We start from the raw sequence: 26,963 nt of genomic DNA on the forward strand, positions 1-26,963 counted from the left end.
TGATGTACTGACTCAACATGGAACTCCTTTCTTTAAAAAAACGAAATCAAACTTACTTCTCAGAAACCTCTGTGCAATCTTCTCTGCTTTTTTGCCCAAGTGGTTTTCCATAAACGTCATCTTCATTTTCATCAATATCTTCATCATCAATACTCTTCACATCCAGTTTCTGGTATCCATATTCCCCATTAAAAGACATAGAATCAATTTTCCAAGAATTGCTACTCTGGCTTCCATTAGAATTTGGCCCAAACGGACTTTCAAAAGTAGACATGATATTAACTGATGATCGATCTGAATTCTCTTCTGAGCTTTCTCCTGTTCCACCTGTCTTTTTTAAAATATCCCCAAAGTTTTGCTCATCCTCTTCATCATCAAATGAAATTATATTAGTCACCTTCTTTTTCTTTTTCCTATCCTTTTTACATTTTGCGTCTGTCAAAAGAAAAAAATACATTACAAGAAAAAGCCTTCAGGACAACTGAAATACTACCATGTCTTATCCAAGGCTTGTGACAATTCCCTAAATCTTCTGAGAAAAAAAAAACAAACATAAAAACAATTTTTAAAAGCCTAGAACAAAAAGTCCCCCAAAAGTTTAATTAATCTATCCTTCTACATCCTCAAGACTGAATGTGTAGCATAATTGTTAAATAACAGGCATTCATTAACAGAATATATATATATATATATATATCCAATGAGCATTGTCTTCCAAAATGACATCCTAAAAAACTGCATACTTATGTAAACAATACTATCATTATGCACAACATCTGTGGCACTCCTCCTTTTAGGTTACCTTCTGGGCTAGGTTGTGAGCTTTGCAAGAAAAATCAATGTTCATTATACTGTCATCAATCACAGCACACTCTTCATGTTTTTACCAAAAACCAGATTTACCAGCATTATCATCCATCTTATCCACTAGATTTGGCTACAGCTGATACCTGTTCTATTCCAAAAGGCAAAAGGCAAGCATGTATTGCTCCTAAAGACATTTTTAAAAAATATGCCAAAGGCTCTAAAGGCAATTCCCCAAGAACTATTTCCCAAATGTCTCAAGCAATAACAACATATTTGGAATAAGTGCAGCACCCCCCAAAGGGACTACAGAGACTACCTCAATTGGATATATAAATTCTAGTGTGCTTGCTTAAAAAACCAGCCATATTGCTTTGTGCTTCATACATCATTCAGAAAGATGGGTGTGTCTGCGATTATATTTAAATCTCCAGTAAAGAAAATTCTATGTTGTCCCTTGTCTGCTGAAAGAAGCCTGAGCATTGTGGCAGCTAGATGGTGCAGAGAGGACAGCACCAGCCCTGAAAGTCAGGAGGACCTGAGTTCAAACACAGGCTCAGACGTCTGACACTTAACTAGCTGTGTGACCTTGGGCAAGTCACTTAACCCCAACTGTCTTGCCTTCCCCCCTCCAAAAAAAAAAAAAAGGGAGAAGCCCGAGTACCAAATCTCAAGTCAGAAAAGTCAAAGAATAAACTACCTTTTTAAAAAGTCAATATTAAACTGCTGCTGAGTAAAATGAGGAGAGCCAGGAGAACATTGTACCCAGTAACAGCCACAGTATGTGATGACTAACTTGGATACACTCATCTCTTCTTAGCAATACAAGGATCTAAGACAACTCCAAAAAACTCATGATGGAAAATGCCATCCACATCCAGAAAAAGAACTATGGAGTCTGAATGCAGATCAAAGCATATTATTTGCTCTCTTTTGTTTGTTTGTTTCTTCTTTCTTGTGATTTCTCCCATTGGGTCTTATTCTTCCTTACAATATGACTAATGTCAAAATAAGTTTAATATAAATGTATATAGAGAGCCTATATCAAAATAAATGCATGCCACCTTGGAGTGGGGAGAGGAGAGAGATGGGGAGAAAATATGAACTCAGAGTCTTATGGAAGTGAATATTGAAAACTAAAAATAGATAAATTAATTTCTAAAAAGATGAAAAAAAAAGTCAATGTTAAATATTTCCAGCATCAGAAAATAAGGGTTTAGCTATCAGAAAGATGAGCCCATAACAAAACAAAACACATGGGTCCATGGGTCATGATTTGCATACATCATTGGGAATTCCAATCTGGCTATGGTTAAGTTTTAAGAACCACAGAACAGTGGGGGCGTGGCTAGGTGGCGCAGTGAACAGAGCACTGGCCCTGGAGTCAGGAGGACCTGAGTTCAAATCTGACCTCAGAGACTAAACACTTACCAACTGTGTGACCTTGGGCAAGCCACTTAACCTCAATTGCCCTGCCTTCCCCCTCCAAAAAGCAAAAAACAAACAAAAAATGTAAATGTGGGGCGGCCAGGTAGATAGCGAGTAAGAGGGCTGGCTCCAGTGTTGTGATGACCTGGGATCGAATCCAGGCTCAGACACTCAGCACCCACCCAGAAACACCTGGCCGTGTGACCTTGAGCAAGTTACTTAACCCCGATTGCTTTAAAAAAAAAAAAAAGAACCACAGAACAACAAGAGTAAAGCCCTAAATACACGAGGTCCTGAATTCCTGACCCTGGTCATGTGACACCCTAGAGTGCCACCTTCTACAACAACATAAAGGAAGACCATGGAATTTTCAAAGAAAAAAAATCTCAAAGCATAATTAAAATATCTAGGAAAGGGGAAGTTTGCTGTAAAAATAAAGAGTATCAATAATTTTTAAAATAACACATATGTATATATAAAATACACATACATTACAGCACTTTTAGGAGAAAGTGGAGGCCGGTACAATTACAACCAATTGGGAGCTGCTGTCCACGCACTTCGCTCAGACTCTTTTTACATTACATTGATTTTCCAAATGATATTTCTAAAATAAACCCAACGGACAGCAGGTTTGTAGCACAATTTATGCTCTTAATTCTCACTACAAGAAAGGACAATCATTACTTCCAACCCCTCTATCTAACCTCATATTAGTCTCTGCTTCCCATCTTCACCAAGATACTTACCAGAATTGACATTCCTGGATACAACTGGCAAAGGGTCAGATTCCTGGTCTGGTTTGATTAGGATGGAGACAGCAGTAGATGCTGTGATCTCCCGAAGAAGGCTGCTCACACCTTGGGTGGATTCTTTTAGCAAGGAGGTCACATTTTGCGTAGATTCTTTCAGGAGGTCAGAGACAGTTGGAGTGTATCTGCTCTGCCCATTCAGGTCCTTGTTGTCAATATTGACAGCAAAGAGTATAGAATTCAAACCTGATAATGAAAAAAAAAAGTCTGCTCACTGTAGTATTCATCCCTAAGCATACAGCTCTAGATAGAACAATAAAGAAACGCAAGAGCTTCTGCCCAGGCTACCACCTGCACCATGATTAGAGAACATATACTTACCTTTAAAAGTTATTTTTTTCAAAAATCTTCTCCTAAAGTGGAATTAATATACACTAAGCATACAAGCAGCTGAACCCCTTCTCTACTGGCTTTCAGCAGCTATAGCCAGCCTACTTCAGGCCTTACCTCAGCCAGTATACCGTTAAAATAGCTGCAAATAGGAAGCAAGAAGGGGAAGGTATTTGTGCTGAAATGATTTCCATCCATATTACCTATCTGTGCAGTCAAATACTGATCAAACACTGAAATTTTGGGCTCATATAATGGTCTGTCTTAGACTCTATAATAATGTGGAACCTGAAAAGTTTTTAATGTATTATGAAAAGTAACCATAATTAAAGGACTTGGAGCTCTCTCTTCTTTATTTGTTTTAGCTGTATTCACTTCTGAGGTTTTCTTTTTTAAAGGAGCTCTCAAAAGTCAAAACGACAATTAATTGGAGCCACAAAAAATGAGTGAGATAGCATGCTACATCTACCACGTTATTTATTTGCTATGTTAACTGAATTCTTGCTTAGCAAACTGACAGTTGTATTTCATTATATAGGAAGGTCAGTAACAAATGTGTTCTAGGGTCACTGAAAACTGCAAAAAGTTTCAATATCCCTTCTAATTAAAAAGCTAGTAACTTCACTTTTACAATTTAGTTAAGGCTAACTGCCACCTTTTCTTATGGAAATAATTACCAGTCCAGAAAATCAGGATCTATTCTCTACTGGCTTTAAGACTCTATGACTTACCAGCTGCCATGGTAGGAAGCATGCTAGACCGTTCTTCATCCATCACAAAGGCCCAGTCTTCATAGAAAATGCTGCCAAACAAAAGAGGAATGCAAAACAATCTATGGTAGACTGCCTACTTTGGAAGCACTTTGAGAAATGGCTATTTGATTCTATTAACCAACTAAAGGAATTAAAAGAACAGCTAGAAAACACAGAAGTTCTTACATATCATAATTCTTGCTAAAATGGATATTGTATAGAGGTATCTGATGGATAGCAGGTTCTACTAATTCAACACAGGATAATTACAGAACCTGCAGCTCATAGGTCTTGTGACTTCCTGGCTAGTCTCTTGGGAGGCCAAACGATAAAGAACTAAAATAGATATTATACGTAAATGTAGTACTTATAGAGCTTTAAACTGAGAGTCCTAGACATAAGGGTAACTACCATACAAAAAATCCCTCTGAGAGACAGATCAAGACCCAGAAACCACAGCAGAAAACACACAAAATAGGCCTACTGGCTCTGCTAATTTAACAGGAGTAAATAGAGGAAGCTGCCAGAGACCTCTAAGGGCCCTTTATGCCTTTTTTATAAACAGTTCTAGGGGGAGAGGCAAAGAGAAAGAGGATGTCCTGTGATTTCATCAGTGTTGGGAGCCAAGTGAGGAACTCCGTCTACCAATGCTGATAAGAATTTTCTCTGCAACTTATGTTTTAGTCTTATTGTCATAGAAAGTGTATCTAAAGTCACATAGCCCGTAAGTGTCAGAGGTGAGACTTGAATCCTTACTCCAAGTCCAGCTCTGATGTCACTACACCAGTCTGAGGTGCAAGTGTTCTCTCGCTCTCTCTCTCTCTCTGTCTCTCTCTCTCTCTCCTTCCCTCCCTCCCTCTCTCTCTCTCCTTCCCTCCCTCCCTCTCTCTTTCTTTCTCTCTCTCTCTCCCTCTCTCACTCCCTTTCTGCCCCTCCCTCTCTCTCTCCCTTTCCATGCTTCCCTCTCTCTCCCTCTCTATGTGTGCATGCAAACCTCACACATAATGTAATGCATTTCCATATGCATATTCATACATAATCCAGAGCAAACTCTGAGTACCAAAAACGACTAGGCGTCTCTGAGGCGTGTGCAGCTCTCAGGAGGACATGTGAGGGCTACACTGGTTCAGCTAGTTCAATTTAGCCCTGAGGGACATAATAAGCTTAGGTAAGAAATGATCCCTACCCTCAGGGAGCTTCTTGTCAAGTATCAGTATAGATACAAATACAGATAACTACAGGATACAGTATTTCACAATAAGGATATTGTTGATGTTAATGTCATTCAGTTGTTTCAGTCCTGTTCCCATTTGAGGTTTTCTTGGTAACGATACTGGAGTGGTTTGTCATCTCCTTCTCCAGCTCATTTTACAGATGAGGAAACTGAGGCAAAGAGTTGGTTAAGTGACTTGCCCAGGGTCACACAGCTAGGGTCTGAGATCGGACCTGAACTCAGGAAGGTAAGTCTTCCTGACTCCAGGCCTGGTACTCGACCCACTGCCACCACCTAAGGGCACTAAAAGTACAAAACAAAGTATTTGGAGAGATCTACAGGAGAAGGGTGTCATTGGGCTGTGGGGGAGGGTAAGGTCATAGAAGACTTCAGGGAAGGTTTCAAGGACGAGGTAGAATGAGAGCTGAGCTTTAAAGGACAGGTTAGTTCGACAGGTTAAGTAGGGAGGAAGAACATTCTAGCCACAAAGGTGAAAAAGGACAATAAAGGTATGCTCAGGAATATAAAGTATAGCGCGCACAGAAGCGATAGCTTAAGAGAAAGCTAGAAAGATGGGGTGGCGCCAGACTTTGCAGGGCCTTGGATGTCAGGCAAGAACTTTGAATATCACTGGATATGCAATACAGAGCCAATGAAGTTTGGGGTCATTGTTGCTGTTTTAACAGTGGGATGACATAAGCTGCAGGATTTGTGAGGATATCTTTTCTTTGGAACCACCGCCTTTCCTAATTCTCTCCCTTTTTCTCTTTCTCCTGCCTCCAACCACAGTTCTGTCTTCAGTCCTCTTCTCAGTGCTCTCCTTTCGACATCTACTCACAAGGCCTCTAAGACAATGACTCAGGATCTCTATTTCCAGCTTCAACATCTCTCCGGAACACTACTAGATCTACATTTCCAGCTGCCTGTTGGATATCTCCATCTAGAAAATGGTTTTAGAGCTAGAAAACACCTTGGAGATAATCTTCTCCAACCTCCTCATCTCAAAGATAAGGAAATCGAGGCCCAGACGGATTAAGTGACTTGACCAAAGCCATCAAGGTTGTAAGAAACAGAGACAGGATTCAAACCTAAGTACTCTGATTTTAAATCTAATGCTGTTTCTATTATACCACGTTGCTTCTTACCAGCATCTAAAATTTAACATGTCCAAGCTGATCACCACAATTTTCACCCAAAAAAAAAAGCCATGCCTCCCGAAAATTCTGTTTCTGATAATAGTAATTCTTAATAAACACCATTCTCCCAAGCACTCATGCTCAATATCTCAGTCATTGATCTTTAATGCCTCTCTGTCTCTTCTTCTCCACAACTAATAAGCTGCAAATCCCTATTGATTCTATTTCCAAAATCTCTCTCTTTCATTGCCTTCTTTCCATTCTTCTACCATCCCACTTCGTGCCTTAGTTACCCCACAATGAGAGGTATTACAATACAATCTTCATTAGCCTTCCTAGTTTCAATTTCTCCTATAAATTATATATAAAGATTAATCTTCCTAAAGCATAACTGATCATTCAACAACTCCCTATCCCACCCCCACCAACGTGAAAACTTTCAGTCACTTTCCCATTTAATCAATAAATTCCAAATCATTTGGCCCGACCTAAGATTACGTAATTATTTTAAGAAATTATTCCACTATGCCAAACTGAATTTAGGTTTACAACTCTGCCAAATTATGATAATACAAAGAGGAGGTGAAAGATTAGGATATTCCCCCTTGTGAGAGCAATAGATGGGAGCTTAATAGCTCTTCACCAATCTTAAATCCAAGCCATTTATTAACTCTGCCTCATATTTAACCTCTGAAAGCAAAAGTTATATAATAGAAGGGCCTTGGACTTGTAATCAAGAGGCCCAGATGTGAATTCTGGCTAAACCATTTACTCTATTGTATAACTTTGGATAATTCCGCTTCTTGGGAACCTAACTCTCTACCTCTACAAAAGTAGGATAAAAATATCAGACCGTCTACGGCACAGGAAGGTTAAAAGGATTAAAGAAAAATATGCATCAAGTCCTTCTGAATGATGAAACATAAGGTAAATGCCAGCTACTACTGCTGGCAATGTTAATAGGGACATTAATAAAGCATACGATCCACAAGGAAAGGCAGGGCATGAGACCATATCCAAAACTGTCTCTTCCCCTCTAGTTCCTAAGAGTAAGACGTTTCAAAATAGCTCAAATTAAACTATCAGGAAATAAAAGCCACATTCACTTCTAAAGAAAATGGCCTCCCCCCCAGAAGCCCTTGGGCTGTGTCCAAGAGCCAAGCCTTCAGGGCACCCCCTGGGAGTGCAGGGTGTGCCGGGCTGCTTCAAGCCACTGGCCACCCAGTTACCTCAATCTAACTTTGTCAGCCAGCAGCATGTGGATGTAGCGCTCCAAGGAATGTTCGTTGAGGGCGCAACGCAGCCAAGCCCGCCCTCTTCCCACATCTGTGCCGATGTTTCTCAGAGAGTAGAAGCGCTGTAGTTCATGCTTATTCAGGACTTCCTTCACATAGTACCAAAATACAGGTTCTGCAAAAGGCAAAGAACAGAACCACCATCACTAATGATGCCTAGAAACACTCTAGTCAGGTACATTCATCCTCCTGTGGGACCTGGGTCATTTCAGCGGCATATTAACTTATGAACTCTTACCAATGGCATTCTTTGCACACAATGCTTCTCTTTCAGGAGAGGACTGGTCAGAAGGAATTTCTTATGTATAATACCCAGGCTACTCAGCCAAAGAACTGTTTTTAAATATACCTGATAAACCATCTATTCATGTATCACACTTCAAATCAAATGACTCTATCCAGCATAGCCAGTCTTTCTAGAAATTGTAATCACCTACTATTGACCTTGAATGCAGATGAAACATTTTGCAGCATGTTCTCACCCTTCAATTTAGAAAATTGCTTACTGCTACACAATTTTTCTACAGCTTGTGACCAGAGATGCTTGAGAAGATAAGAATTATCCCAGGAGGATTCCTGTGGCACTGCCAGATCTAAAGCTGTATATTCAAAGTTCAGTTCACCCACCATTTAATTCATGCAGGATCCAAAGTGGGCAAAGAGTTACTGATTACCAGGACCTCTGAAATCCAGCTTCCAAGAAAGGGGCGGGGGTGGGGGGGGAGAGAAGAGAGGGAGTGGGGGGGGGGGGGGGGGGGGGGGGGGGGGGGGGGGGGGAGAGAGAGAGAGAGAGAGAGAGAGAGAGAGAGGGAGAGAGAGGGAGAGAGAGAGAGAGAGAGAGAGAGAGAGAGAGAGAGAGAGAGAGAGAGAGAGAGAGAGAGAGAGAGAGAGATCCAATAGCAGCAGGATTTTTAATGTAATTTGGTTCATAATGGAGGTCTTTCCAAAGTTGCCCATACTCTCCAAGTTTAATTAAAAACATATGATACCTGAAAAACTACAAGAGACTGACTGTCTAAATCAGATGGGAATCTATGAGTGGAGCAACTCTAACATGCCCTCCCCTCAAAGCTACATAGGAAAGAAAACCCTACCATATGTTACTCCCATAAAGCAGGATAAATCAGATCCTCCTGCCTCAGAGGAAATACACTGAGAACAAGTTTATAACACTACACTACATTATAAGCAGTTCATGGCCCAATGATCAAATTCTAACCCAGATGCAATGGGTCTGAAGGGTACAGAAAGTTTGGCAAAGCAGACCTTCCTCTGAGGGGTCATGGATATTACCTTAAAATATATGGTATTCTACAAAAGGAAAATAACTCCAACGCCCATGCCAGATTTAGGGAGCAGAAATGTGGTCACATATATTTTATTTCTGTATTCTCTATAGCATAACATCTTGTACATAGGTTGGACTTGGTCAAAATAAATCACTTTTATGTTTCATTTCAAGGTTACAATATGATGTTTCATTTGATTACATTTTGCAAAATGTAGGTGATTATTTACTTTAGTAGATATTAACATAAAGAGTTTACCCTGTTTACATATGGAATGCAAAACTCCTGTTCCTTTCTGATTCACCATTCAAAGAAAAAAACATATATAATAAATATAAAAACTTATATGTATATTACAATTCATACGTATGCCTCAATATAAAATGAGTATCATATCAAGGAAAATATCTAGAAACAGCACAGCCGTTACCAATATCCTTAAGGAAACCTGAGATCAAGATACACAATAGAAACATTTCCCAAATCAACAAATCCTTAAAGAAAAAATATCTTTCCTCACTACAAGTTATTTACTTGTTTCTTCCTATCCATTTAGTAACCTTTGGTAACCTTCCAAAGAGTTGTCTTTCATTCAAATTAGCATGCATATTTTACAATTACTGACATTTTCTTTCCCCACATTAATATAACTCTTTATTAAGAAAACAGAGGATAGAATTTCTTTCTTCTCGTTAGCCGTAATTTCCCAATTAGAGAAAGGATTAAGAGAAACATAAACTCCTAAATGCAAATTAAGTATCCTTGTCTTCACTGATCTAGACATTTGCTTTCCTTCATATCTAGAGTATGGCTGTTAACTTTCATCTCCTGGGCACCCCTAGGCCTTACACTGCTTCCTAGGCCCATCTGTTCGAGGTTGCTATTCAAAGAAAATGCATTTATTAATTTCCACTGCCAGTTCCATTCTAGACCCAACTATGGGAGTTTCCGTTCCCTGGGTAGTATCTTTCTGTCAACATGTCTTTGAAATGTCTTCCTCTTATGTATTTGTATTTCATTCTTAGTCATTTACTTGATTTATTCCCCCCTTAGTAAATTATTATTCCAATTTGAAGTATACTTTTCAAAATGTTTTACAGGTATTTTTTTTCCACAACAATCACTTCTCAATAAACTCTTCCCAATATTTTTCTCTTCATTAAAAAAAAAGTTGTCAACCATCTGATACAGCAATCTCATAAAATAGAGTGTGTAACATTCTGCATCTATAATACATTACTTCTTCAAGAAAGGAATTATGTTCCAAAATCAGGCCTTTGGAACCAGTGCAGGTCATTGAATTTGAACAAAATTCTGCTGTTTTTAGTGTTATCTTCATTTATATTACTGTAGTCATTGTGCATTTAGTTTTCCTGATTCTGCTTTTCTTCACTATGTATCAGTTCATACAAGTCTTCCCATATTTTTTCTAAATACTTCATATCTGTTATTCCTTACAACATAATAATATGCTATAATAGTCATATATCAAAATTTGCTTTTTTGTGTATAGTTTTTTGTTAGTATAAAAATATCATTTTAAATTTATTTTCAAATATCAAACATTTCACTTGTATCTCCTTGTAGTATATTTCTGCTGCTGGGATCACTGAGTCAAAAAGGATGAACAGTTTAAAGACTTTCCTTACAAGATTCTAAATTATTTTATAGAAATACTGGGCTAATTCACAGCTCCAGCAAAAGTATATTTCCCATATGTTAACTCCATCTTTTACCACCTTTTCCAGTTTGATATGACACCACTTAAGAATTATTTTAATTTTATTTCTCTTATAATTCGTGCTTTGGAGCATTTTTTTCATTTTGTTAATAGTTCATATTTCTTATTTTGAAAATTGTTTACTAATATACTTGGACATCAGATGGTGAAGGGCAGCTAAGAATATGTGTTTATGTCAATTACCTATAAATTCTGGAAGTTAGACCTTTATCAATGCTGCTCCCCAATCTATAATTTTTTTTTAATATTCTAACTGCATTGATTCTGTTCATGTAGAAACTTTTTTATTTAATAAACAAAAATATCTAATATTAGTTCAACCACACATATAAGTAGTAAACATTCAATCTTCCATTCTCTAATTCTTTTTAAATGTGATCATTTGGCACTTATAAAATATGGTATAAGATATTGGTCTAAAATTCAACTTCCACCAAACTACCTTCCAGTTTTTCCAGTAAAAGGACTAAGGGTGTTCTCTCTCCAGTAGAGCTGATTTTTGGTTTTCTATATTTCTTATCTCACCTTAAGTGACAACTATGAATAGAACTCTGTGACGAAGTGAGAGGTGAGATACAAAAATTAGATACACAGTTCTTGTATTAATGTAATTTTTAGTCTAAAAATATTAATATTTATAACTAAGATATATATAGTACTTTAAAGTTTGCAAAGCATTTTACAATTACTGTCTCACTTGAGCTTCCCGACAACCTGTGGAATATGCCCTATAGGTCAGCTAATAAGTATTTTTAAGTTTCTATTAATTATGTCCCAGGTGCTACACTAAGTCCTAGGGATACAAAAAAGGCAAAAGACATTGCCCTTCTTTCAAGGATTCTTTCCATCTATTGGGTGCTATTATCCCCATTCTACAGGTAAAGAAGTTGAGACCCAAAATTGTGACTGAATGGAGGATTCAGCACTAGGCTATTACAATAGCCCAGGGGAGAGGTGATAACGGCCTGCACCAGGGTGTTGGCAGTATCCAAGGAGAGAAGAGGGCATATTCAAGAGATGCTGCAAATGTGAAATTGACAGGCCTTGGCAACAGATTGGATGTGGGGGGTGAGAGACAGTGAAAAACCCAGAAGTACCCCTAGGTTGTGATCCTGAGGGACTACGAGGATGGTGATGCCCTCCACAGTAATAGGGAAGGTGGGAGGAGGGGAAAGATTGAAGAGGAAAGATAATGAGCTAGTTTGGAGCACGTTGAACTTAAGATGCCTACCGGATGGCAGAACTGTGAACTGATCGAACCGTTCTGGAGAGCAATGTGTAACAATGTCCAAAGGACTATAAAACCACGAGCACCCTTTGACCTAACAATACTAGGTCTATGTCCCAAAGACACCCCAAAAAAGGGGGGGAAAGACCTACATGTACAAAGATATTTATAGCAGTCAGAAATTGAGGTAATGCCCATCAACTGAGAAACGGCTGAACAAGCTGTGGTGTATGACTGTGATGGAATACTGTTGTAATGTAATACTATAATACCATTGTACTAGAAACAAGAAGTAGGAGGTTTTCAGAAAAGTCTGAAAAAAATTATATGAACTGATGCAAAGTGAAGCGAGCAGAACCAAGAAATCAGTATACAGAGTAACAGCAAATGATGATCAACTTTAAATGACTTAGATATTTTCAGCAATGTAATGATCAAATTCCAAAGGATTTATGATGGAAAATGCTATCTACCTCCAGAGAAAGAATTGATGGTGTCGGGGCAGCCAGGTGGCACAGCGAGTGGGAGCACCAGCTCCAGTGTCAGGATTACCTGGGATAGAATCCAGGCTCAGACACTTAGCACCCACCCAGAAACACCTGGCCATGTAACCTTGAGCAAGTTACTTAACCCCAATTGCTTAGGGGCGGCCAGGTGGCTCAGCAAGTAAGAGCACCGGCTCCAGTGTCAGGATGACCTGGGGATCAAATCTGGGCTCAGATACTCAGCACCACCCCCGGAAATAACTGGCCGTGTAACCTTGAGCAAGTTACTTAACCCCGTTTGTTTAAAAAAAAAAAAAAAAAGAATTGATGGTGTCTGAATGCAGATGGAAAGAAACTTTTTTTTACTTTCTCTATTTTTCTTGATTTTTTTTTTTGGTCTGTGTTTTTTTTTTTTGCAACATGGCTAACAGGGAAATGTTTTGCATGATTGTGCATGTATAACCTATATCAAATTGCTTGTCTTCTCAATAAAGGAATGCAGGAAGGGAAGAGAAGAGAGAATTTGGGTTTCAAGATTTAAAAGAAAAACTAATATTAAAAATTGTTTTTACATTTAATTGGAAAAAATAAAATATTTTTTTAAAATACCTACTAAACATCCAGGTCATGATGTCTGAAAAACAGTTGGACATGCAAGACTGGAGGTCACCAAAGAGATTGGGGCAGAGTAGACAGAACTGAGAATCATCAGCATAGAGATGACAACTAAATCCATGGGACGTGAGGAGCTCACGAAGTGAAGTGGTGTGGAAGACAAATAAAAGAGGGCCCAGGCGGGAGCTTGAGGGTCACCTCGGCCTCTAGCTCTCTAGGGCATTCAGGCTATTTTGACATGTTGTTTCTCTGTAACAGGGACAGAAGTAGGGTGTAAGTGAAAGAGAAGTGTATCTGGAGTCTGAGGACTCAAGTCTGAATCCTCGTGTGCTATTTCTTCCCTGTATGACCTAAGTCACTTCACCTGTTTGGACCTCATTTTCCTCATCTGTAAAATGAGAAGAGTGGGTTAGATGATCTCTAAAATCCCTTCCAACTCTGTCACACGATTCTATAAATTACCTGTTTCCTACTCCCCATTAGTTTTCGTAAGTTCCACAAGGCCTGAGATCCTGCCTTACCTCATGAACTGAGTAGCTCTGCCAGCACCTAGTACTGTGACTTGAATAAATTAGGCACTTAATAAATGATGGATGAGTGTATTAGCTTAACATGGCACAAACAACCACCAGGCAAAATGACACAGGGGGGCATCATTAGGAGGACCAAGGCGGAAAACTTTAATACCAGCTGGGGAGACAAGATGAGGAAACACGTTCAAAGAGCTTAAATAATTTGCAAAGGGTAGACAACATCACCAGAACTAGAACCCAAGCTTCCTGCCTCCAAGGCAGGGGTTCTTCTCACTACACCATTTTGCTTTTCATTTAATATTAAGCAAACAAATGAATCCACAATAATCTGTAATACTGACAGGTCTATATACACAACTCTAAAATACTGAAGGAAGGGCCCTGGTAGCATGAATAACTGAAATCTATACTTATAATAAACATATGAGAAACCTGTTGTGGTATAGGGGTCTTTAGTAGACAGAATAGATATAGACTTATTAATTGAATTTTAAAGATGCAAGCAATCATTGAGATGATATAGTCTGACCTCCTTATTTTACAGAACTGAATGGGTATGCAACTTATATAGCTAGCAGCAGAGCCTAGATTAGAATCTATTCTCTTGCATGGTATAGGCAATTAAATGTTTGCTCAATTGAACCAGTGTCTCCAATGTTCTTTCCATTATGCCATAAAACCACACTGTACTTTTTTTTTTTCCCCTTTATGGAGGGGCAGTTGGGGTTGAGTGACTTGCCTGAGGTCACATGGCTAGTAAGTGTTAAGTGTCTGAGGCTGAATTTGAACTCAGGTCCTCCTGACTCCAGGACCAGTGCTCTATTCACTGCGCCACCTACCTGCCCCCACACTCTACTTTCTATAACTGCATTAGTAAAAAGCCCAACAAAATATGGTTCCATCTTCTTTTGGCAAACTTATAAATGGCTCCCAAAGTGCCTCATTGTAACAAAAAGTTCCAATTTTCCCCACCAACAAGACTTAAGAACTATTAAAAGTCATCTCACTTGAGTTTCGTTTCCCTTTATTGTCCCCAATTCACCATCTGCTAACAATGACAAGTCTAAAATGTTCAAAACTCTTATAACAAAGTAAATGGCCTAGAGAGTTCCTGGATGAATTATCAAGCCCTAAATAATCTGTAAATTTTTTATACATCTAAAGATTTTCCTCATGGCCCCAATAACCATCCTTTCAAAATGATTTCCCAAGTAGAATTTTTTTTTTGTATTTTCAAAACAGAAATTTTAAAAGAGAACTGAAATTGTTAAGGGAACAGGGGGAAAAAAGCAGACTTCCTCTTTTGATCAAAAAAGATAAGTAGAATATTCTTCCAATGTAAGCAGATTATCTAGAAACTAACACTTTTTCTTTTAAAAAAAAAATCATTTTCCCCCTGAAAAGTAAACAAAATGTTACCTGGGTTTTTTCCTGCCTTTTTTTCGTTAATTAATCTGAATGTGTCAATGTTTATATCTATTCTTGTATTTGACAATCCCATCAAATAAAAGCATGCTATATAAACCACATGTGGTATTCTTTTAACATAACACCTGAGGAACAGAGAAGAGTTAAACATACCAAAGAAGCTAAATATCAAAGACTGATAACAAAGTAAAGATACTCAGCAAATGTCAAACTTACAGTTTATTGATCTAAAGTCTAAAAGCAAATATAAAAAAGTCTTCAATGTACAAAAATATTTATGGTAGCTCTTTTTGTAGTGGCAAAGAAAAGGACACTAAGTGAATGCCCACCAACTGGGGAATGGCTGAACAAATTATGGAATATGAATGTCATTAAATATTATTGTCCTATAAAAAATGAAGAAAAATGGTTTCAGGAAAACTTTGGAAGACTGAAAGGTGGGAGAGACAGAAAAAAATGTTTGATAATTGAAATTTTTTATAACAATGCAAATGTATACAATCCACAAAAGTTTACCCTCAAAAACAGGGCTCCAACTGACCTACCTTTCTAGACTTACTGCATAAGACTCTCCTTCAGGATCTCCACATTCCAATCCCACTGGCCAAGGGTTGTTCCCTGCAAGCAGGATTCCATCTCATTGACTTTGTCCAGACTATCTCCTAGGCCAGGAATGCACTCCTTCACTTTCAGCTCTCAGAATTCTGGGTTTCCTTCAGAGTTCAACTCAGGAGCTACTTCTTATGAAGCTCTCCATGCTCCCTCCTCTCTCCCTCCCTTCTCACGGTCCAGAGGTATCAGTGATCTCTCCCTCCTTGAATTATCTTGTATACACTTATCTGTATATATGTTACAACTTCCAGTATATAATCTAAGCCCCTGGAGAATGGACTGCTTTGTCTTTGCCTTCATATCCCCACTGCCTATACAGCAACTTGAACATAGCAGCAGCTTAACTGAAACACAGCAATGTGTTGAATTGAATTATTGGACCAAGTAGATCAGTTTCTATAATTTTAACATTTGATAAAATATTGCTAACACATATTTAGACTATGGAGTTCTGTAAAGAATAAAAACTATTGGGCCTTTGGAAAATAGTTCTGAAGTACTTTACTTTCCATTACCTTCTCTAATCTTCACAAGAACGCAGTATCTCCATTTAACAAATGAGAAAACTGGAGGCTCAGAAGGGATAATTGTTTGCCCCAGAGTCGAAGGCCAAGAGGAAGAGCTAGGACCAGAAGGTGTGTCTCCTGACTCTAGTGCTGAAGTTTTGCACATCACACACTGACTTTCAGCAGAGAACACCTAAGGAGCACACTCTTCTGATACCCATAGGCCTCTAACAAGAGTCCCACGCTCTCCAGCTATTAAGCTAGGCTACTTATAGTCTGGAATTCCTAGCTTTTAAAAAACTACCTGAATGTGATCCTAAACCATGGTGCTTGAAATAAATTTCAGCATGGACAGAATTAATTTCTTTGAAATGTTATTAATATTATTAAATTACTGTTAATTAATAATTGGCGTTAATATAAGCTTTGAAAATGATGTCAATGTTTTAAATTGTGGCTAATAATGAATAATCATAAACAATATGAAATTAAAGAATATTCCATTCCTGGGAGTTAACACTATATACCACTCTAGCACTGTTTGTATTTTCTCAAATCATCTCCTGTTCTTCCTCCAGCAGAACTAAAAAAGCTTTGTTTTTTCAACCCAGTCTCTACCCAGTACTAAGGCATGCAATTCTAACCCACTGAAACATTCTGGACCTACCATCATGATGCACTGATCCTGGTACAAAGAAATATCTTGTATAAAGAATCATTATGTTCCAACTTCTGCCCTCCTCATAATGGCTATGGAATATCCTTTACTCATCCTGTATGTGCTCTTTCAATACTCAATTCTTCCTTTAATGATCAGCACAAGTTCAGGGCCCACCGTATTTCAGCAACTGAACCCACCTCTTAGTGAATGAAACATAAGGCATGTTTCATCAATGAGGATTTCCCAGGTAGGCCCATTCATATTATAAAACCACTGGATCAATTTCCTATGCCAACAAGGCAGGTGGAGTGAGGAAGGAAACCTCTGAAGCCCTCCAAAATTCCCTTCCAAACAGCTAGAAAACATCCTCAGAAATTATTTAGGATCAGGGAAGCAGCCTACCAAACGGGAAGGAAAGGTCTGTCTCACTGGAGTGGGAGGGAGAGCAGCAGCAACAGCAACAGCAGGCAGCCTCACAGCAGGGGGCCTGAGGCAAGGCTTCAAGCATGGGGTACTCCACTAGCAAGGTCCTGCCCTTCTGCAAACCAGCAGTACCCTAGGCAAGTGAGCACTCTGTGCAATACACCAAGGCCCCACCCCAACGACCTCATCCCCAGCACAAGCCACCAGCAAGGCCTTGACCCCATTACTGACCAGTAGTGAAGCCCCACCATGGGACTGGCCAACAACAAGACCCTGACTTTGGGGCCTACCAGAAGAGAGACCATGTTTCCATAGCAACCCAGCAGCTGGGTCTCACCCCTAGAGCAGGCCACCAGCTAAACTCCACACGTAAGGGAGGCAACAGGGTGGCTCTCCCCCCCACCTAGTACAAGTCAGAAGGGAAGCCTACCTTCCAGAGAAAAGAAGCAGCTAAAGCTGAGTGAAAGCTACCAGTCAGACCCAGAGGCCCAACACAAAAAGCTTGGGAAAACAGAGGACCAGAACCCAACTCTCATATAAAAAAACACCAAGTCACAAAAAAAGACAGGAAAATATGAGAAAAACCCCAAAAAAGTGCTTGACTATAGAAAGTTACTACGGTGACAAGGAAGATCAAGTCATAGACACAGAAGAGAACAATAGTGTCGAAATGGCTACATGTGAAGCCTCAGATTTGGTCTTGGGCCCCAAAGGAATTTCTGGAAGAGCTTAAAAAGGATTTTTAAAAGTTAATTAGAGAATTAAAAAAAATTTTTTTAAGTTAATTAGAGAAGCAGAAGAAAAATTGGGGAAAGAAATGAGAGTAATGCAAGAGAATCATGGAAAAAGAAGCAATAACATGGGAAAAGATACACAAAAATTTACTGAGGAAAATAACTCCCTAAAGAATAGAATTGGCCAAATGGAAAAGAAAATTAAAAAGCTCACTGAGGAAAACAATTCCTTAAAAATCAGAATCAAACAAGTGGAAACTAATGATTCTATGAGACATCAAGATACAATAAAACAAAATACAAAAAGGAAAAAAAATTGAAGAAAATGTGAAATTTCTCATTTGAAAAATAAGTGACCTAGAAAATAGATCCAGGAGAGATCATTTAAGAATTACTAGACTACCTGAAAGCCACGATCAAAAAAAAAGCCTGGGTATCTTTCAAGAAATTATCAAACAAAATTGTGCTGAAACTGAGGGCAAAATAGAAATTGAAAGAATCCACCAGTCAATGTCTGAAAGAGATCCCAAAAAGAAAACTCCCAGGAACATCATAGTCAAATTCCAGAGCTCACAGATCAAGAAGAAAGTATTGCAGGTAACCAAAAAGAAACAATTCAAATACTGTGGAGCCAGAATCAAGATTATACAGGATATGTCAGCTTTCATATTAAAGAACCAGAGGTTTTGGAATATGACATAGTGTAAGACAAAGGAGTCCGGATTACAACCAAGAATCACCTACCCAGCAAAAATGAATATAATCTTGGGGGGAGGGGGGGAGGGGGAACGTACAGTCTATGAAATAGAGGACTTTCAAGCATTTCTAATCAAAAGGCCAGAGCCAAAAAACCCTTTGACCTTCAAATATAAGACTCAAGGAAACAGGAAAGAGAAAATATAAGAAATTCAATAGGGTTAAACTGTTTATATTTCTATATGGAAAGATAATATTTGTAACTCCTAACAAGAGCCATTAGAAGGAGTATATGTAGACGAAGAGTGGATAGATGGCAACTCTGATGGCGCGATACCCCAAAAATACAAAATAAAAGGGTGAAAAAGAAAACCACACTGGAAGAAGGATGTGGGAGACTGAATAGGGCAAATTACCCACCATAAAAGAGGCATGAAAAAGCTATTATAATGGAGGGGAAGATGGGGGTTGGGGGTGGCAGACAAAGCTTAAACCTTACCCTCATCAAAATTGACTCAAGGAAGGAATAACAATCACACTCAGCTTGATACAGAAATCTGTCTTACCCTATAAGGAAGTAAAAAGTCACAGAGATAATAGAAGGGGAGGGGGAACTATATAGAAAAGGGAGGGTATAATGGGGAAGGCAGTGATCTTTAGTAAAACACTTGTGAGGATGGAAAGGGTGGGAGAGTAAGAAAGAGAAGGGATAAACAAGCAAAAAGTAACTTAGAGGGAAATAAGCAATTAGTTATCATAACTATAAATGTGAATGGGAAGAACTCACCCATAAAACAGAAGCAGATAGCAGAATGGATTAAAAACCAAAATCCTACAATATGCTGTTTACAAGAAACACATCTGAAGCAGAGATGTACGTAGGATAAAGGGAAGGGGTTAGAGCAAAATTTAGTATGAAGCAAAGAAAGCAGGGGTAGCAATCATGACCTCAGACAAAACAAAAGCAAAAACAGATCTAATTAGGAGAGACAAAGAAGGAAATCTTGCTGAAAGGTCCCACAGGCAATGAAGTCATATCAATTCTAAACATATGTGTATCAAATGGCATAGTATCTAAATTTTTTAAGAAGTTGAATGAGTTACAAGAAGAAATAGATAATAAAACCATACTAAGAGGGGACCTCAATTTTCCCCTCTCAGAACTAGATAAATCTAACCCAAAAAAAAAAATAAGAAAGAAGTTAAGGAGGTGAATAAAATTCTGGAAAAGTGAGATATGATCGATCTCTGAAGAAAACTGAATGGGAATAGAAAAGATAATACCTTTTTTCTCAGCAGTACATGGCACGTACACAAAAACTAAACATCTAAAAGGATATAAAAACCTTACAACCAACTGCAGAAAAGCAGAAGTCATAAACGCATCCTTTTCAGATCATAATGCAACAAAAATTACATTCAATAATGGACAATGGAAAGAGGAATTAAAAGCTAACTGGAAATTAAATAATCTAATCCTAAAAAATAAGTGGGCCAAAGAACAAATCATAGAAACAATTCATACTTTTCATTAAAGATAATGACAACAATGAGAAAACATACCAAAATTTACAGGATGGAGCCAAAGCGGTATTTGGGGAAAAATTGATATCACTAATTGCTTACATCAATAAAATAGAGAAAAAGCAGATCAATGAATTGGACATGCGACTAAAGAAACTAGAAAAAGAAAAAATTAAAAATCCCCAATTAAACACCAAATTAGAAATCCTGAAAACCAAAGAAAAATACAATTGAAAGTAAAAAAAATCATTGAACTAATAAATAAAACAAGAAGCTGGTTTTATGGGGAAAAAAAATAAAAGAGATAAATCACTGGTTAATTTCATTTTGAAAAAAGCAAAGAAAACCAAATTACTAGTATTAAGAATGAAAGGGGTGAACTCAACACCAATGAAGAGGAAATTAAGATAATTGTTAGGAGCTATTTTGCCCAATTATAAGCCAATAAATTTGCCAATCTAAATGAAATAAATGAATATCTACAAAAATATAAATTACCCAGATTAACAGAAGAAGAAATAAAATAAATAATCCAATCTTAGAAAAAGAAATCGAACAAGCCATCAGTGAACTCCCTAAGAAAAAATAGCCAGGGCCATCTGGATTTACAAGTGAATTCTACCAAACATTTAAAGAATGATTAATTCCAAGAGTATATAAACTATTTGGAAAAACAGACAAAGAAAGAGTCCTGCCAAATTCCTTTTACAACACAAATACGTTGCTGATACCCAAACCAGGAAGAGTCAAAGCAAAGAAAAAAAATTATAGATCAATTTCCCTCACGAATATTTATGCAAAAATTAGAAATAAAATGCTAGCAAAGATATTACAACAATATACTATAAGAATCATACACTATGACCAAGTTGCATGTAGAGTTGGTTCAATATTAGAGAAATTAGCAGCATAACTGACCATATCAATAACAAAACCAACAGAAATCATATGGTTATCTCAATAGATGCAGAAAAAGCCTCTGACAAAATACAGCATCCATTCCTACTAAATACTATTGGAGCTTACCTTAAAATAAGTACTATTTATCTAAAATCATTTTATTTTTTGCTGAGAATTACCTAGTTCTGAGAAGGGAAAGTTGAGATTCCTCCACTTAGTTCTACTGTCTGTTTCCTCCTATAACTCATTTAACTTCTCCTTTAAAAATTTAGATGCCATACTATCTGGTGAACATATGTTCAGTATTGATATTATTTCATTGTCTGTGGTTCCTTTGTACCAAGATACAGGTTCCTTCCTTATCTTTTAGTTAGATCTATTTTTGCTTTTGCTTAGTCTGAGAAAAGGGCATTAAATTTAAAAATTAAGAAATTATTGGCAATTTATCAAAGACAATCTAGCATTATCTCCTCCTCCTGATCAATTCTGGGCTCAGGTTCATTTGCAGAGTCTATCTCACAGACATATCCTGACATATGCCAAGTCTCACTATCTCGGAAATACACAAAGGACCCAACATAGAAAAAAAAATTTAAAGAAAGATAAAACAGGAAGGCAAGATAGGAAACTAAAACATGAGATAAATAAATATAATGAGATAACTAAATCATTTTTAAAATGAAGGAAATAGGAACTGTGGATAATTCAAACAAAAAAATTTATAGGTGTTTAAGTTATATCTTTCTTTTAAAGGCAAACTTGTTCTCTGAGCTGGTTAAAAAAAAAACCAACACCACATATTCCCTTGTAAAGAAAATGTAGTCAGCAACTGGCAAAGATACTAGATAAAATTCACTTGATCACTCATTCAACCCAGCCCCCTAGCAGAAAATGAGGAAGTCAAAATTTGAAATCAGTTTGTTCTAAGTACATAAATTTATGCCTCTATTCCCAACCCCACAGGAGCTAGTGACACGGATTCTGTAGATTCTCAAAAGCAATCTTGTCAGTTTAACATTAAATTGATCTGTAAAATTAAGGGTTTGGATTAGATAAGATTCCTCAGGTATGTTTCAGGGCTACTATTATATGACCTGCTCGGGTTTTCTATCTTCAAAACCTAGGATTGTAAATAACAAAAGTAACAGAACATCCTCTTTTGTTGACCAAAAGAGCAATTTCACTGTTATCATTTCCAACCTAGCAAATTTAGTTAGAACTGTATAGAGGGACTAATCACTAACATCTTTTAATGATACTTCATTATTGTACCCTTTTTGATTCATATGCATCAGTCTCACTTTCCTACCTATTTTTTTTTTAAGCAATCGGGGTTAAGTAACTTGTTCAAGGTTACACGGGCAGTTATTTCTGCTGAGTGTCTGAGCCCGGATTCGATCCCCAGGTCATCCCGACACTGGGGCCGGTGCTCTTACTCGCTGAGCCACCTGGCCGCCCCTTTCCTACCTAATTTTCACATTCACTGAATGTAAAGACCACTATCTCTACTTCTCTTGTATCTCCACGGTGCCTACCTAACACAGGATTAGTCATTAGCTATAAAACAGACCCTCAATAAACATTCATCAATTAACTAAAGAGAATTACAATATTAGATTACAGGATAAGGACTATCTTTTCCTCTCTTTCTCATCCTTGTTGTTCAGTCTTCGGACTCAGAGACTGATGACATCACAATGTTGGGGTCCAGCTATAGCGTGTTTGGCTGTGGCTCATCAGTCCAATTATGAGCTTGAAAGGCTCTACCATAGTTCAGGCACAAACACGTCATGTGAACATTTGGGAAGGAGTTGTCTCTAGATTTATACATCTCGTGTTTCTTTTCAGCTACTACAATTCTGGTTGCTCATCTTCTCTGAAGTGGGCACGCCATGCCAGGCAGTCCTGTGCCAGTGTCTCCCATTTCTCACAATCAATACTAAAGTTCTTCAGAGAGATCTTATGAGTATCTGTGTACCGCATCTTCTCACCTCCATTTGTAAGCACTTGCCTTCTGCAAGTTTTCCATAAATAGTCTTTTAGGTAAACATACATTTGGCATTTGGGCTATATGGTCAGTGCCTACCTAAATACTCTGCACATCCACAGGTGCTTAATAAATATTCATTGTTTATTATAAAAGATCCTAAATCCACCTATAATTACTTAGCTATCTCCAAAGCGCATTTTTGTCCACTTTTTCCTATCTGCATGTTCATAATATACAGTGTGTTTTATACAGAGTCTCTGTTCAACAGGAACTTCACTGAAAAAAACAAAGTATAGTTGTGAGATGGGACAAATAAAAAGACTAGATAGAGTCACATAAATTCACATCCTTTAGAAAAATAAGTTCTAGATTAGTCACTTTCTACAGGAGTGTTATGCTAAATGAGCAATCACGGATTTTTATTGAAGAACTTTTCTAGTTGCTGACTGGCTAACCATCACAAATGAATGTACTTGTTCTCTGCAAAAAAAAAAAAAACACCTATATAGCAAAGCCTCATTAATTCAAATACTACTGTTTGGAATTTGTGATCCTTTGGACAGAGGCTAGGCTGAAGTTTACCTTGGCTTACCTAACTAAGCCTTTCTTAAAAGATATGAAAAATCCTAGAGTTATCAGGAAGAATATTTAAAATAATCCAAAGCTCTTTCCCTGTGGCCATCTGAGTAGAGCAGGAGGCAGAGGCTCCTAGGTGCTTTCACGATTTAGCTTCACAGGTAAACCACTGCCATGGCCGAGGAAGGCATTAACACCGCTCTATAAGAAGTGCTGAAGACCACACTCATCCACGATGGCCTAGCTTGTGGAATTCATGAAGCTACCAAAGCCTTGAACAAACACCAAGCCCATCTTTCTGTTCTTGCTTCCAAATGTGATGAACCTATGTATGTAAAGTTGGTTGAGGCCCTATGCGCTGAGCACCAAATCAACCTGATCAAGGCTAATGACAACAAGAAATTGGATGAATGGGTAGACCTCTGTAAAACTGACAGAGAGGGAAAGCCCTGTAAAGTGGTCGGCTGCAGTTGTGTTGTTCTTAAGGACTATGGGAAGGAATCTCAGGCCAAAGATGTCATAGAAGAATATTTTGAATGCAAGAAATGAATAAATAAAAGCCTTGGTCTGATTAAAAAAAAAAAAAGGAAGGGAAAGGGAAAGGAAAAATAATCAAAAGAAAATATTTAATTTCAAGTACTTCAAAAGTACCATTTACAAACAATTGACATGGTAACCTAAAGTCATTCTATTTCCTATAATAGGTCCTCTAAGGGCTTCAATGTACAATAATTGGTCCTTTAAGAGTTTCAATGTAGGCAGAACCCACATAATGACACAGAGAAGCTAACCTCCCGCTGAGGACAGCCCAGCAGGCCGGCAGGAATCGGGCAGCACAGCGCTCTGGGAGCCGAGCCCAGCACCACGCAGAGGCTTTAGCCCCAGGGCGGGCCTGACCAGCCGCCTGCCAGAGGGACTCCAGATCAGCAGCAGCTGTGGCCATTTCCTGATTTATCAATACATAGATGCGAAGGACAAGGTGAGAGGCCAGTGCAGTCTGGACTTTGGGACCAGTAAGTGGGAGTGCATGGCTTTTACCCCCGGGGCGAGAAACCGCTGAGACGCCAGCACAGCCTGCCAGTGCCACGTGGCGGCTTCAGCTCCTGGCCTGCAGAGTGTAGGGGGACCAAGCACGAGTCTGAGAGGTAATCGCTCTTGCTTTAACCTGCTTGGATCTGGATTGCAGTCTAGGGTGGAGGTCCTGGGGTGTGGGTCCAGCTTGCCAGAGCGTGTGGAGACCTCAGAGAGGGCACCCATCTAATACCTCCGGCAGCTGAGAAAACCCCAGCATTTGGGACGAAAACTCCCCTGTCTGGTGGCAGAGTCCTACTGTGGCAAAAAGCCCAAAAGTCAAATAATTGAGTGGCAAAATGAGCAGGCAGAGGAAACAAAGCAGACAGAAGATTCCAACATTACACTCCTATTTTGGGGATAAGAAGGAACAAGGCATGGAACAGGAGGAAAACAGTGAAGTCAGTACTCCTACACCAAAAGCTTCAAAGGAAAATACAAGCTGGTTACAGGCCATAGAGGACCTTAAGAAGCAGATAAGAGAAGTGGAGGAAAAATTGGGAAGAGAAATGAGAACAATGCAAGAAAATTATGAAATGAGAGTCAACAGCCTGACTGAAGAAAATAATACCTTAAAAAACAGACTGACTCAAATGGCAAAGGAGGCTCAAAAAGGCAATGAGGAGAAGAATGCCTTAAAAAGTCGAATTTGCCAGATGGAAAAAGAATCTCAAAAGCTCACTGAGGAGAATCATTGCTTCAGAATTAGATTTGAGCAAATGGAAACTAATGACTTTATGAGAAATCAAGATGCTGTTAAGCAGATCCAAACAAATGAAAGAATAGAAGGCAATGTGAAATATCTCATGGGAAAAACCACTAACCTGGAAAATAGATCCAGGAGAGATAATTTAAAAATTATTGGACTACCTGAAAGCCATGACCAAACTAAGAACCTAGAAAGCATCCTCCAGGAAGTTCTCAAAGAAAACTGCCCTGATGTTTTAGAAAGAGAGGGCAAAATAGAGGTTGAAAGAATCCACCGATCACCTCCTGAAAAAGATCCCAAAAAGAAAACTCCTAGGAATATTATAGCCAGGTTCCGGAATTCCCAGATTAAGGAGAGAATATTACAAGCAGCCAGGAAGAAACAATTTGAATATTGTGGAAACACAATCAGGATAACCCAGGATCTGGCAGCTTCTACGCTGAGGGATCGAAGGGCCTGGAATGTGATATTCCGGAGGGCACAGGAGCTGGGATTAAAACCAAGAGTCACCTACCCAGCCAAACTGAGTATCATGTTTCAGGGGAAAATATGGTCATTCAGTGGAACAGAGGACTTTCAAGCATTCTTTCTGAAAAAACGAGAGTTGAATAGAAAATTTGACATTTAGATACAAGAAGCATGAGAAGGTAAACAGGGAAAAGAAATCATAAGGAACCTATCAAATTTGAACTATTTTTTTTTTTAAGCACTCGGGGTTGGGTGACTTGCTCGGGGTTGCATGGCCAGTTGTTGTTTCTGGGTGTGGTGCTGAGTGTCTGGGCCTGGAATTGATCTGGGTCGTCCTGGCACTGGAGCCGGTGCTCTTGCTCACTGAGCCACCTGGCCAAAATTGAACTATTAACATTCCTACATGGAAAAACAATAATTGTAACTTATGAAACTTTTCTCAGTAGTTGAAGGGATTAGAAATATATATATATATATATATATATATGTAATGTATATATGTATGTCTTTATATGAGGGTATGCGGGCACATGAATACATATGTGAATGTGTGTATATACTTTTACAGATATACATAGATAGAGGGCACGGGACCAATTTAACAGGAAGGGATGATACTTAAAAGGTGAAATTAAGAGGTGAGAGGAATATAATGAGAGGAGATGGGGAGAGACAGAGTGGGGCAAACTATCTCATACAGAAGAGGCAAGGGAAAATGGTTACAATGGAGGGGAAGAATAGGAAGGCAAAAGGGAATAGGTCAACCTTATTCCTATTGAATCTGGCTTGAGAAGGGAGGGAAATATACACTAAATAGGGGATCTCACCCTCCAGGAGAATAGGGGGGGAAGGGGATGTGAGGGGGATGATGGAAGGGAGGGCAGGCTGGGGGGAGGGAAGTTGGAAGCACCCACTTTTGAAAAGGGACAGGATCAAAGTAGAGAATAGAACAAGTGTGAGGTGGGATAGGAGGGAGGGAAATATAGTCAGTCTTTTACAATACA

At 38.5% G+C, this 26,963-nt stretch overlaps 1 protein-coding gene across 8 annotated transcripts in view; it reads right to left on the reverse strand.

Moving 5' to 3' along the window:
• Window positions 1–26,963, reverse strand: part of SNX29 (sorting nexin 29) — a 691,881-nt gene that overhangs the window by 623,555 nt on the left and 41,363 nt on the right. For 6 of the 8 annotated variants that reach the window (XM_069086196.1, XM_069086188.1, XM_069086239.1 and 3 more), the window contains 4 exons: window positions 7,705–7,885; window positions 4,106–4,176; window positions 2,982–3,230; window positions 57–435 (listed from right to left, as the gene is read on the reverse strand). In XM_069086196.1, the coding sequence (XP_068942297.1) occupies window positions 57–435; window positions 2,982–3,230; window positions 4,106–4,176; window positions 7,705–7,733 (728 nt within the window). In that variant the 5' untranslated portion in view covers window positions 7,734–7,885. Of the gene's footprint in view, window positions 1–56; window positions 436–2,981; window positions 3,231–4,105; window positions 4,177–7,704; window positions 7,886–8,008; window positions 8,115–26,963 lie in introns of those variants that run through there. The other 2 variants (XM_069086216.1, XM_069086221.1) reach the window with 2 other exon arrangements.

Source organism: Petaurus breviceps, unplaced genomic scaffold (genome assembly GCF_028583685.1).
Source record: "Petaurus breviceps papuanus isolate PSGF00001 unplaced genomic scaffold, PetGlider_PUasm1.0 118, whole genome shotgun sequence".
In the NCBI taxonomy this organism is placed as follows: Eukaryota; Metazoa; Chordata; class Mammalia; order Diprotodontia; family Petauridae; genus Petaurus; species Petaurus breviceps.